At 37.7% G+C, this 12,073-nt stretch overlaps 1 protein-coding gene across 1 annotated transcript; it reads right to left on the reverse strand.

The window, feature by feature from the left end:
- Positions 1-2,718: 2,718 nt before the first annotated feature.
- Positions 2,719-8,406, reverse strand: crx (cone-rod homeobox). The gene is made up of 3 exons (XM_007261005.4): positions 8,166-8,406; positions 5,942-6,093; positions 2,719-4,608 (listed from the first exon to the last, which is right to left on the reverse strand). The coding sequence occupies exons 1-3, from the start codon at positions 8,266-8,268 to the stop codon at positions 4,000-4,002; spliced, it is 864 nt and encodes a 287-aa protein (XP_007261067.1). The 5' UTR covers positions 8,269-8,406; the 3' UTR covers positions 2,719-3,999.
- Between the last annotated feature and the right edge of the window lie 3,667 nt (positions 8,407-12,073).

The following is a 12,073-nucleotide window of genomic DNA, read 5'->3' on the forward strand; positions in this document are numbered from 1 at the left end:
CAGTAACAAATTCATGCCTCACCAAGTACCTCAAATGTTCAAAGGATGCCCCTTTCTAGAGGAGAAAATGCAGTGCCATTGGGAGTCCACTAATGTCAGTGAACAACAAAATAATTCTTTCAATAAAAATAGGGAGGTGCATAAATTTGGGCACCATTGTCGTTTTATTGATTTAAACATTTTTAGCACTAATCATTAAAACACATTTTTTTGGTTAGCTCATTGACCCTTGACCTACATACACAGGTGAATCCTATAATAAGTAAGAGTTAAGGTGCCAAATGCAAGTTTTTCTCCTTTGTCCCATCTCTCCATGTTGAAAAGTGGCAACGTGGGAGCCTCAAAACAACACTCAAATTACCTGAAAACAAAGATTGTTCAACATTATCGTTTAGGGGAAGGATACAAAAGGCTAACTCAGAGATTTCAGATGTCAGTTTTACTGTGAGGAACATAGTGAGGAAATGGAAGACCACAGGCACAGTTCTAGTTAAGACCCATGGTGGCAGAACAAGAAAAATCTCAGATAAGCAGAGGTGAAGGATGGCGAGAACAGTCATAATCACCGCACAGACCAGCTCCAAAAACCTACAACATCTTGCTGCAGATTGTGCCACTGTGCAACGTTCAACCACTCAGCGCACTGAAGGCAAAAAAGTCTTTTCTGTGCACATGCACATGCCACAAACAAAGTCACAGCATTCCAAGACACTTAGAATCTGTGTGCTCAGTGCAAGTACTGGCAAACTTTTTAAAGTTGAGGGTTGCATGGATATCAGTCAATATCAGCAGATTTTTTAGAACAATGTTAAAGAATCAGTGAGAAAGGTGAGGAAGTGCCGGGGCTGGATACTTCAACAAGACAACGACCCTCAATGACCATCATCTCATTTCCCAGACCTGAATATTATTGAAAATCTGTGGTGTGATTAAAAGTGGGCTGTTCATGCTTGGAAACCATCAAACCTGACTGAACTGACTGAAAGATGTTTTGTAAAGAAGAATGATCCAAAATACCTTCAATCAGAAGCCAGACTTTCACTGGAAGCTATAGGAAGCGTTTAGAGGCTGTTATTTCTGCAAAAAGAGGATCTACTCAATTTTTATGTAATTTTTCTGATGGGGTGAAAAAAATTTACACACTTTCTGTATAATTTTTTTAAATATCACTGTGTCTGTCTGGTTTGTGATCTATTTAACTGAAATTGCTGATCTGAACAACCAATGAATTATAAAGGCAAATAAAAAAAATGATCCCCGATGCCCGAACCTTTTCATACCACTAAACATAGTAAATAACTACATCAGTAAGTATTACTGTAATACAGTAAAGTTGTTTACTAGCAGGTGAAACTGGGGTGCAGACTTACAAGTGAGTTCAGACTTCCCAGAAAGGTGTATTTGAAGTGAAGAAGTTGTTTGTAGAGAAAATAATAGAGTGTGGAGAACAGCAGGATAGTGTTGTTGAGAGCGACTGGGTAGAGAGATAGAAGAGGAGAGTGGGAGACAGGGAGAGAGAAAGAGGGTAGGTAATCCTGTTTAATTGCTTTAGGCTCGTGTTTGGTTGATGGTAAGGAGATTGAGGTGCTCTCTGGGTCATCGGCTAAAATAACCCTACACACCCGGTCGCCTAGGCAAGGCCACACACACACATTGTCATGACAACATAGCAACCAGACGGCAGCCATGGCTGCGACCGTCTGTCCCTCCAGGTGCTCCTCAACCCCTCCTGCTTGCTGCACCTATCTCATAATGGTCAATGGTCTGGATTTAAGGTTCTGACTAATGTAACACTGTCAGGTTTGTTTGAGATGATTCTGATGGGCAAGTCCTGAGATACTTCACAGAGTTTAAATAAGTGTCTAAACTTTCCACATGATTCTGGTGTGGCTGCAGGTTTTCATTCTAAACAACCAGCAGCACACCTCAGTCTTCAAACAACTGATAACTTGTACTTCTGCTTGGCAGAAGTAAATGGAAAGAAAACTTGCAGCCACATGTCAAATGAGGACGTTTGAAACAACTTGGAATAACTTTGAAGAAGTAAGGAAGCCATAAGAAAACCTTCTTATCATGGAGTCGGACATGGATGCATGGATGGACGCTGTGAGGCACTGCACTCACATCTTCCAACTAATATTAAACTCAGCAAAAGAGTTTAGAGACTGACTGACATTGGGCAGAAACTAATGGGCTCTAGTCTGGAACTGTACACCAATGCAATGGACCTACATGGGAGGTAGGTGTTAGTAATATAGTGAACAGAAGTGGACCAGGTGAATTGGAGCTACAGATGACCTTATATTTTTTTTTTCTTTACTTGTGTAGAAATTTGACCATCAGTAAATGACTCTACCTAATCATGACCTTAACCTTAGCAAATAGCCTAATTTTAGAAATAAGAATATGTGCACAACATAAGTCCCATTATAGAATGCATATTTGAGCTTTACTCAACACTGGGATATTTACAATACTATTTTCCATTGGTCAATAAAATGATTAAACCTAATAAAATGCTTCATTTTTTAAGGCTGTTTGATCGTTTATATTTGTTAATATTTGTAGTACTTTTTTTGACTTGGTAATTAAAGGCCACTGTAGTCGAAAGCCCCCAGGTACTGGCTCCACTGGCCAAGTTTGAAATCCATGCCTGTCTACTAGTCGCCAACACATCAGAAACATCATCCACCATACAAAAATGATTGACAGGAGGTCTTACAGTAACAAGTCAAGTTTAATGATATTTCGACCTAGCATAAAAGTACACCATACAATCTGGCAAAAACTTAACAGAACAATACATCGATAACAGCAAGCTAAAAGCACAACACAGTAATTCCTATAGGCTCCTAAAAGAGAAATCAAACTTAAGTAGAAAATACAAAGATGTGGTCAATGCTGCCAAATATGGCTGGACAGAGATTGGGTTTAAGAGATTCATCTCTGAATATGTGTGTATACATGAGTGTGTCAGACTGAATGTTCCTTTGTGTATACATGAATGCATTGTATGTGTGAGGTAATAATATTTATAATATTCATAATAATGACTGATTAAGAGTTTGGAGGAGTCTGTTTGCTCTGGACCAATCACAAAGCAGGTCTGGTTCTTGGAGAGCAAGCTGCCATATTTGTTTTCCAAATGGCCGCTTTATTTCTCCTTGTGAATGTGAATGGTGTCAGATACAGTCTGTAAAAGTAATGCCCCTCCTATTGTGCTCATTCTCGCTCGTCTTTGCAGTTTTTGCTCTCTCAGTATGTCTTTTACTAAATGAATCTCAAATGGCTCCCTACATAGTGCACTATGAAGTCCCTCAAAGAAAGGGTTCCTCTAGTCTCTATACTTGGGGTCACTATGGGTACCCTACTGCAGACTTGTGGATATCTTCCACCCTGGAGAGATTCAACAAGCCTGGCTTGTGAAAAGATCCAGGAAACCTTAATTTGCTGTATCAGGTGTGTTGGTTATGATTGCAACCAGATCTTAGAGAGTGCACATTCAAGAGGGAGCAATTCGAGATCCATTTTCTGTCATATAACAGTAGGTTTCCATAGCTAGAACTGGGAACCCATGCTCTATAGCAGTGTTTTCCAAGTACCCTCCTCCTAGAGATTTACCTTTCTTCAGATTTCACTTTCAACCTGAACTTGTTGATTGTGTGTGGTCAACTACAGTTGAAGCTAAATCCTACAGAAAGGTGGACCTCCAGGTGGAGGATTGGTTGACCACTGCTCTACAGCCTCTGAAACTTGTTGTCAACTTGACTGTCCTTCTGTTTGGTGTGAATCACATCTGATTAAGCCTGCACCCCCTTTGTTCTGTCTTTGCTATATTCACTCTTTCTCTGACTCTATCTAACTGAATCTCAAATGGCTCCTTAATATTGCAGTGCACTACATAGGCCATGAAGTAAATGCTTCTTCTAAACTCTACACAGTGCAATACAGGCTTGATAGGAAGCAATTTGAGGCTCAGCTAAGACCTTCCCGCCACGTCTACAGCACCTGGAACTTGTGGTCGAGGCAGTCCACAGTGCTGAAGTTGAGCTTCCAGGCCTGCTGGTCCTTGTAATCCAGGCAGTCGACGGAGCTGAAGCCCAGCGAAGAGGCGCCATAGCCTTGCGAGGAAAGCGAGGGTGACTGGCTGAGAGAGCCACCCATGGAGGGCACGGCCAGGGGCGACAGGGCTCCTCCGCTAGCCGACAGCTGTGAGGTCATGGGGGACAGGTAAGGGCTGCAGTCGAGGCCACCAAAATATGGGGATGAGCCGTATCCCTGGCCGTAGGAGGATGTTGGCTGGCCATAACTCATTGGATAGGGTGTAGGACGTTGCATGCAGGGGGTTCCTGAGCCACACAGGGGATCCGGAAGTGGCGACAAGGATGTAGGGCTCCACACAGACACTGGTGCTGTGGCCACGGCAGCACTTGAACTGGGGACCACCACTGGCGGTACTGGAGGCGGGGCCACTGATGAGCCAGAGCCAGGATCAGAGGGCAACTCTGGGGGTGGAGAAGACTTCTTTTTGGGAGGACGGGGCTTTGGCTGGCCACTGGTCTGCTGCTGTTGCTGGCGGCACTTGGCACGTCGGTTCTTGAACCATACCTGAAAAAAAAGAGAGAAAAAAGGATGGAAATTTAATTACAGAATTACAGTTTTCCTGTAGTTCCATTATCTGGGAGCTCCAGTTTTGCCCATATTAAATATAATATAAAAAAGAAAACACTGTTGGTGTGTAATGACTTAACAAGTAAACTGACTCACATAGTAAATACATTAAAAAACAAATAAAAAAAAGCTTAGAAACATGATGAAGAAAAGCTAAAAATGAAATTATTTTTCAGTCCAGTGTTCTGGAATCTATACAAGAATGCACTCGCTCATGTTCCCCAACAATATTTGCCACACTGCTCATATTTGAGACATTTCAATCAAAAGGGAAATACCTGATTTCACCTGCGATTCACATGTGATCAGGTAATACTTTTCCACATACTCAGCAAGACCTCATCTGTGCTCATCCTTTACTCAGGTACATCTCACTTGCATTCCATGACCTCTAAGAATTTGCAATACATAAAGGTTGCAGTATCCTATTCCTGTAGTTCTACCGCACACACTTAGCTCTATAGTATTCAGATACTCATTATCTCTAAAGAATGATAGATTTTTAGGATCACACTTGTGCCATAAAATGCCATGCTTGCTCACAGGTAGGGTATTTTTTTCACAGTTAGTCCTCACCTGAGATTAAATATTCTAAATCGTCTAATTAAATAAAACATAAATTAAACATTGTCTGGATACTGACTCATTCACATTAATGGACACTCCCCACTGAACACAAGTAAACACAATGGGCAATATCAAGGCCAGCTAAATTAATTGAAATTATGTTAACATAATGTACTATACATCAACTAAAAATGTAATTATTATGACAGGATAAATAGTCGCAACCCTTTCGGACCTGAATTATATTCCAGTGATGAAAAAATATATAATGCATGTAATGCACTCAAAAATAAAGATTCAGTTATTATTTTTATTCTAGATAACCTTTATATAACTTATTTCCTAACTTATTCCTAAGCAGTAAAATAAACCTCATAACATTTATGGAGGAAAAATATGTAAACTCTGCCTTTTTATCTAGGATGCTGCCATGCTTTACTTCAGTTTGCAGACTTTTATTTTTCCAATGCAGTGGATGGGGCTAAAAACTGCTGTTTGATTGGCTGATTGTCTGAGGGACAACAGGTCTCAAGAATAAGTAATCTACATTGCAATGAACACAGAGGCTATAGGAGTTGAGAAAAGCCTCATCTATCTGTACATGCCTGAACTTAATGCCTGCTCACAGAACAGTTAACTGAAGATTCAAGTTCAGGTCTCACCCTTGCTTATGTACGCCTCGCTTCACATCACATTGACTCACCTGTACTCTGGACTCAGGCAGGTTGATCTTTAATGCCACCTCCTCTCTCATGAAGATATCTGGGTAGCGTGTCTTTGTAAACAGAGCCTCCAGAATGTCGAGCTGGGTGCGGGTGAATGTGGTCCGCTCTCGCCGCTGCTTTCTCGGAGTGGCTGAAATAAAAACACGCACAGTAAATTTGATGAGTTTGTACAAGAAACGTTTACTGTATGAAAACATGTTGAATTTAGAAACGGTCTAAATTATTTTGATTATTATTTAGTTAAGAGTTAAATTCGCGAAACTGCCAATGAAGCGAAAAAAGAATCGAAAAATAAATGAAGAAAAACAACTACACTAAAAACATCAAGACATGAGTATTGTCAAATTGATTAAAGCAATTTTAAGTCGTGTGTTATGAACGAATAAATGCTTGTATATGTCTACAAATTGTGTTTAACCTACATCTTCATTGTTATTAATTTATTATTAATAAAATAAATTCAATTAATGTATGATTAAATAAGTAATCAAATTATATAAATTAATAATTAATACATGCGCGACAGTTTACGCATCTAAGAATATGAGATCTGTATTTTCTCTTCGTAAATCCAGTTTCATCCGTTTGTTCTGTTCTGCCCCAGCTGGCATTTCAACGTTAAATCAACATTGATCAACATTGATCATGTTATGGTTGAATCAACGTTGTTTTGGTGTTGATTTTGAAAAGTAAATCAACGTTGATATAGAAACGTTGTCTTAACGTCATACGTTCAATCATTAATAAACCATAGCTCACTAAAATTAGAAAATTCTATGGTTAACAGAGTGTTAACAAACATCACTGCAGTAAAGCTGAGTATAAAAAAAGTTACCCACCACTATCAATCTGATTCAACATTTGATCTCAAAAACACTAAAACAGTAAAACTAGAGAAGAACAGGTGTAAAATTAAAAAGCAATTACTGCAAATAGAGGTAAAACCACTTTTCATCCCTTTATCCAATCGTATTTTAAAATTATATGGTGACGAAATGTAAAATACTAATTCAAAAGGCAGAAGGTTGAGGACATTGTGTTGATTTAGCGTTAAAATCCATTTTGCCCGACCGTTTAACATTAAACGTTAATTCAACGTTGTTTCAAATTGAAACAACAACAGACATTACTTTAGTCATATTTTAACCACATTTTAACGACGAAGGTCGGTTGTGTGCCAGGTGGTGCTTTAAAATAAAATAATAAGAAAATTCCATATTGTGTTTTATAAAATGCAGACTTATTACGAAACAAACAAAACCATAAAACACAGCCAAGAGATTAATATATGTAGTTTATAGATTTCGTTTAGAAATATTAATCATTTTAAATGTACAGTTAGCATAAGATCCAGCGCATAAAAACAATCATTGTAATATAAAAGAAACAGGTCAAACAGGAGAGTGAGTAGGACTCTCAGAACTGACATCTCATTGGACCACTGCGCTGTTTTTCATAATTATATTTCCACAAGATCGTAAAAACAATGTATTGTTTTATAGTTAAAAATATAAAGTAAACTGTCTAATTTAACCCCCCTTTTAAAATAATTTCTTCATTTTAGTTCTGTGTGGTTTTATTTCTAGCATTTTGACGGTATAAAACTAGCAAAACTACCCAATACAACATGAACAGTTTTAGAATAAAGTGATGAAACATTTTTGAACTGAACTTATGAATTCTGAAATTATTTTAGTATTCTTATAGGATTCCTGAGGTATTGCTGGGTGTTTTTAGGAACTTGTTTTTGGCAGTGTCTGTGTTGGATACGACACATTTTATTCACACTGAAACAGAAAAAAAAATTTAAAGCGATAAGTTTGTAAAATAAAAACACAGTAAAGATGCAAACATTCAGTTAACGGCACGGTAAAATATATCAACTTAAAAAAACGCAGGTACTTTTATATAAAAACGACCCGTTTAAATGAAGACATTATTTTCTTACAATGACAGTTTTCATCAGTTTAGATCCCGAGCTTCTGATATCCCTGGGTTTAAAGTGCGCGTGCCGAACATTCGTTAAACTTGAACACAGTAAACAGACATAGACCTGAACAAAGTAAATACATGTAAAATATAAAAATCAAGCATAACAGGTAAAAAGTAACAGCAGCAGGTGCGCTGTGAGCAGAGGCCTGCAGACTGAGCTGTGGAGATGGTGATGGAGACAGAGATGGAGGTGGAGATGGTTGATCTTACCCGGGTAGGCCACGGCGGTGTGCAGCAGCTCCATGCCCGCAGCGCCGGCCAGCGGGAGGCCGTTCACCGCGTAGTGAGGCTGCTGCTTTATGAAAGACATCATGCTGCCGCTGAACACAGTCGCTCACACTCACACTGACCAGAGACACGGGGACACACACCCAGACACAACCCTGTACCAGAGGACCGAGAACAACTACTGGAGAGCGCGCACCAACTCTCTCTCTCTATCTCTTTCTTTCTTTCTTTCTTCTCTCTCTCTCTCTCTCTCTCTCTCTCTCTCTCTCTCTCTCTCTCTCTCTATCTTTCTTGCTCTCTCTCTCTTTTGCTCTATCTCTCTCTCTCTCTCTCTCTCTCTCTCTCTCTCTCTCTCTCTCTCTCTCTCTCTCTCTCTCTCTCTCTCTCTCTCTCCTGCATCCCTCCCTATCTTTTTACTCTTTTTGTCTCTCCAGGTTGTGAGGTGCCGGAATGCGCGCGCAATTCGCACAGCACACACCTGTAAAAAGGGTTTTCCTTTTTTCTTGTTTATCTATAATTTGTTTATTTCCATTTTTTTGTTTCTTTTTCGTTTGAACATTATTGTTTTCCATTTTCTTATTGTATTTTCTTTCTTTCGATCTGTATTTCCTTTCATTCCATCTATATATTTTCTTTCAGTCTATATGGTCTTTCGTTCGTTTCTTTCTTTCTATATTTCTAGTTTCTTTCTTTTTTCCGTCTTTCTTTTTGAACGTTATTTCCTTTCGTTTTATCTATATTTTATTTTATTTCTTTTGATCTGTATTTCCTTTAATTCCATCCATACTTTCTTTGTTTCTTTCTTCATAGCAGATATTGCTCTGCAGCCCTATGCGTCAAGTCCTGATGTATCTTACTAGATTTGTTTCTCACGCAAATAACTGAAATGTGGGCGCATGGGCTGTAAGCTACACAGTAGTTCATCTTTAATCAGTCTATGCAAAAATATTTCTATACCGTTTCTTTATTTTCCTATTACATAAAATTGAAAATGAAATTCAGACCAATGCAGGTTTCCTCACCAGCTGCCATATAAGAAAATGTATATAACCTACATACCATACTTGAAATTAAACTTAATGAAACAAATTGTTTCCTGCTGTGATCAGTCTAGCTTTCTTCGATTTCTTTTGAAACATTTAGGTTTAATCTAAAAGAAGCTGATGCGATCATATTTGGAGGCTGCAGGATGAAGAGCCTCATCACTGAAAACGACCGAAAAAACGACACTCACACATTACTTTGATGTTTTGTGATTTTTAATTAATTTTAAACACAGCAGCCTAAATGCTTTTTTGTGAACTGCATTCTAATAAAAAACTCAACTCTTTACAATATTTTACAATAATTTGAGTCCGAATTTGACTCTAAATAAGTGAACATATCAAATATTTTATACCAAACTGTTTTTTCTTTGAAAAGCAAGACAAAAATGCATCGAGGCTATTAAGTTATGCAATGGTGAATAAAGTGACAAAACGAATAAAGATTTGAATAAAGGTGTTTTAGAAATAATAATTGAAGCTGTAGAAGTAGTAGGAATATAAGTATTTACAACATTGAATGTTAAATAATAAACATGCAAGTAGTAGTCATAATAGTTTAATTCATAGTAACAGTAGTATTACAAATATAATTAAGTAAAAAAATAAAGATCTTTCTTGCACTTTCAGTGATCTGCAATTAATCACACACCCACACACACAGACACACACAGAGCTAGGGTGATTTATCATAATGTGCTTTATCTGAAAAGTAAGTCTCTTAGTACAGGATAAAGAGGGGAAAATGTGATTTCTCATCAGTTGGAGAGAAAAGAGAGGAGAGGATGGACTGAGCGAGGCGATGGATGGACTTGATGGACTGAAGGAAAGCATATTGCTCAACACATTGGAAGAAGAAATGATGGATAAAGCAGGAAGAGTGGAGGGATGTGATGTCCAGATTGAAGTTTGCCCATGACGATAATGCTGAAGAAGAGCGAGGCCTTACAGAGGAAAGTGCTTGGACTGAGGAAGGATAAAGTGATGAATAGGTGGATGAAAAATCTTTAAAAGAGAAATAATATACTCTAAGGAAATTATACTATTTGAGGTATCATTGGTTTAAACGATTTAGGGGAGCTATTGATATTGACTTTTTTTTTCCATTTTTAATGATTAATTTTATCGTAACCTTTATTCCTTTAAGGACTGAATAAAGGCTGTTAGTCCAATTTTGAGGACTTTTTAACTGCTATTTAATTTGCTCCAGTTCTAATCTGGAGTACTTTACTCAGTTGTATGAATCTAACAAAGATATATATATGCCTTTAAATAGTTCCCAATGGAATCATTAATATATTTATTTGAATGTCATGTGATTGTTAAGAAATTTTTACTTTTGCTAATAGCTTTGATTCACTGTTAGCACAGCTAGCTTATTTAGCATTTAAAGCTTGAACAATTACTGTTAACTAAAAAGTAGACTGTGTGCAATGCTAAACAGTCCTCATTAGCTGTTGCTTAGCATGGCATCTCATTCTAATCATACGAAAATAATGAATATATATTTTAAAATATCCTCAATTTAATTTAAATGTTACATTTTTACATTTAAAATGTACTGTACAAATTTAAACACACTGTAATAACTGCTCAATATGCAACTAAACAAAACTAAATAAAGGTCAACAATTAACAATACTCACTATACATACTGATTAAGTAAATAGGTAAAAGTCTTCCATTGGATAATTAATGCATGGGCCATTATGTGTCAGCTGGCAACAAGTCATTTAACCCTTACTGATGAAATGAGTAGCTTTTCCTTTATTTAAGACACATACAGTTGTTAATTTGTTATTAATCTGTTTCAGAAGGGTGAAATTATTGGCATGCGTCAAGCAGAGCATCAAAAGAAGATGCTAAAAATGTTTACTAAAATCTGGTTAAGAAGACATTATTAAAAAATGCCTACTGTACTAGCCTGTAGGGGCAGTGCTATGATCTGCTGGTCAGGTCTAGAACCATCACAGCTTTCAGATTTGGTGGCAACAAGAAGATATAAGAGTTGTTTTTTTTTTTTTACTAATATGTTTCCGTTGCAAATACTACACTTGTTTTCTCTTTAATTTTGTGAGAAAACTTAAATAAATTTGCTGCATTCAACATACACTCTACATTCACAAGACTTCCAGGGCACTGCTGCCACCACCATGTTTCACAGTGCAGATGGTGCGATTGTGGTGATATGCAGTTTTTAGCTTCCATGACCAGTGACTCTGTGGTGGGTTCAGAAAATTCAACATGTGCACAAAAACCTGTAATAAACTGTGAAAGTATGTTGCTTTATTCATGTCTACGATAAGTGTATGTAAATATGCAGATGCATGTCCCTCATGAAGGCACAGCAAAATACTATAAAATGAGGTTGAAAATGGTAATGTAGACATTAATTATCACTGGGCTTGGTTTATACATGATACATACAGTACATACAGTGCCTCCAGGTAGCATTCAACCTTAATGTGTGAAATGCACATAATTTAAATTGTGTTCTTAATAAAAAAAGTTTATTCAGACGGTCAATTATTATTCAACCACTAAAACCCCCAGAATTCTGTTTGGTTCCCTCAGGTATTAAGAATAATTAAGGCATAAAGAACAGGAGCATTCCAAGGCCATCAGACACAAAATCATGGAGGGTCACAAGGCTGGCAAGGGGTATAAAACCCTTTCCAAGGATTTGGGCAATACCTCCACCGTTGGAGGGATCATCCGGAAGTGGAAGGCTTATGGAACTACTGTTAACCTTTTATGGTCTAAACAGCCTTTCAAAATTTCCTCCTGTGTCGAGGTCAGGCTTGTCCGAATAGCCAAGGCTGACCCAAAGACAACAAGAAGGGAGAT

Source organism: Astyanax mexicanus, chromosome 1 (assembly GCF_023375975.1).
Source record: "Astyanax mexicanus isolate ESR-SI-001 chromosome 1, AstMex3_surface, whole genome shotgun sequence".
Taxonomy (NCBI): Eukaryota; Metazoa; Chordata; class Actinopteri; order Characiformes; family Acestrorhamphidae; genus Astyanax; species Astyanax mexicanus.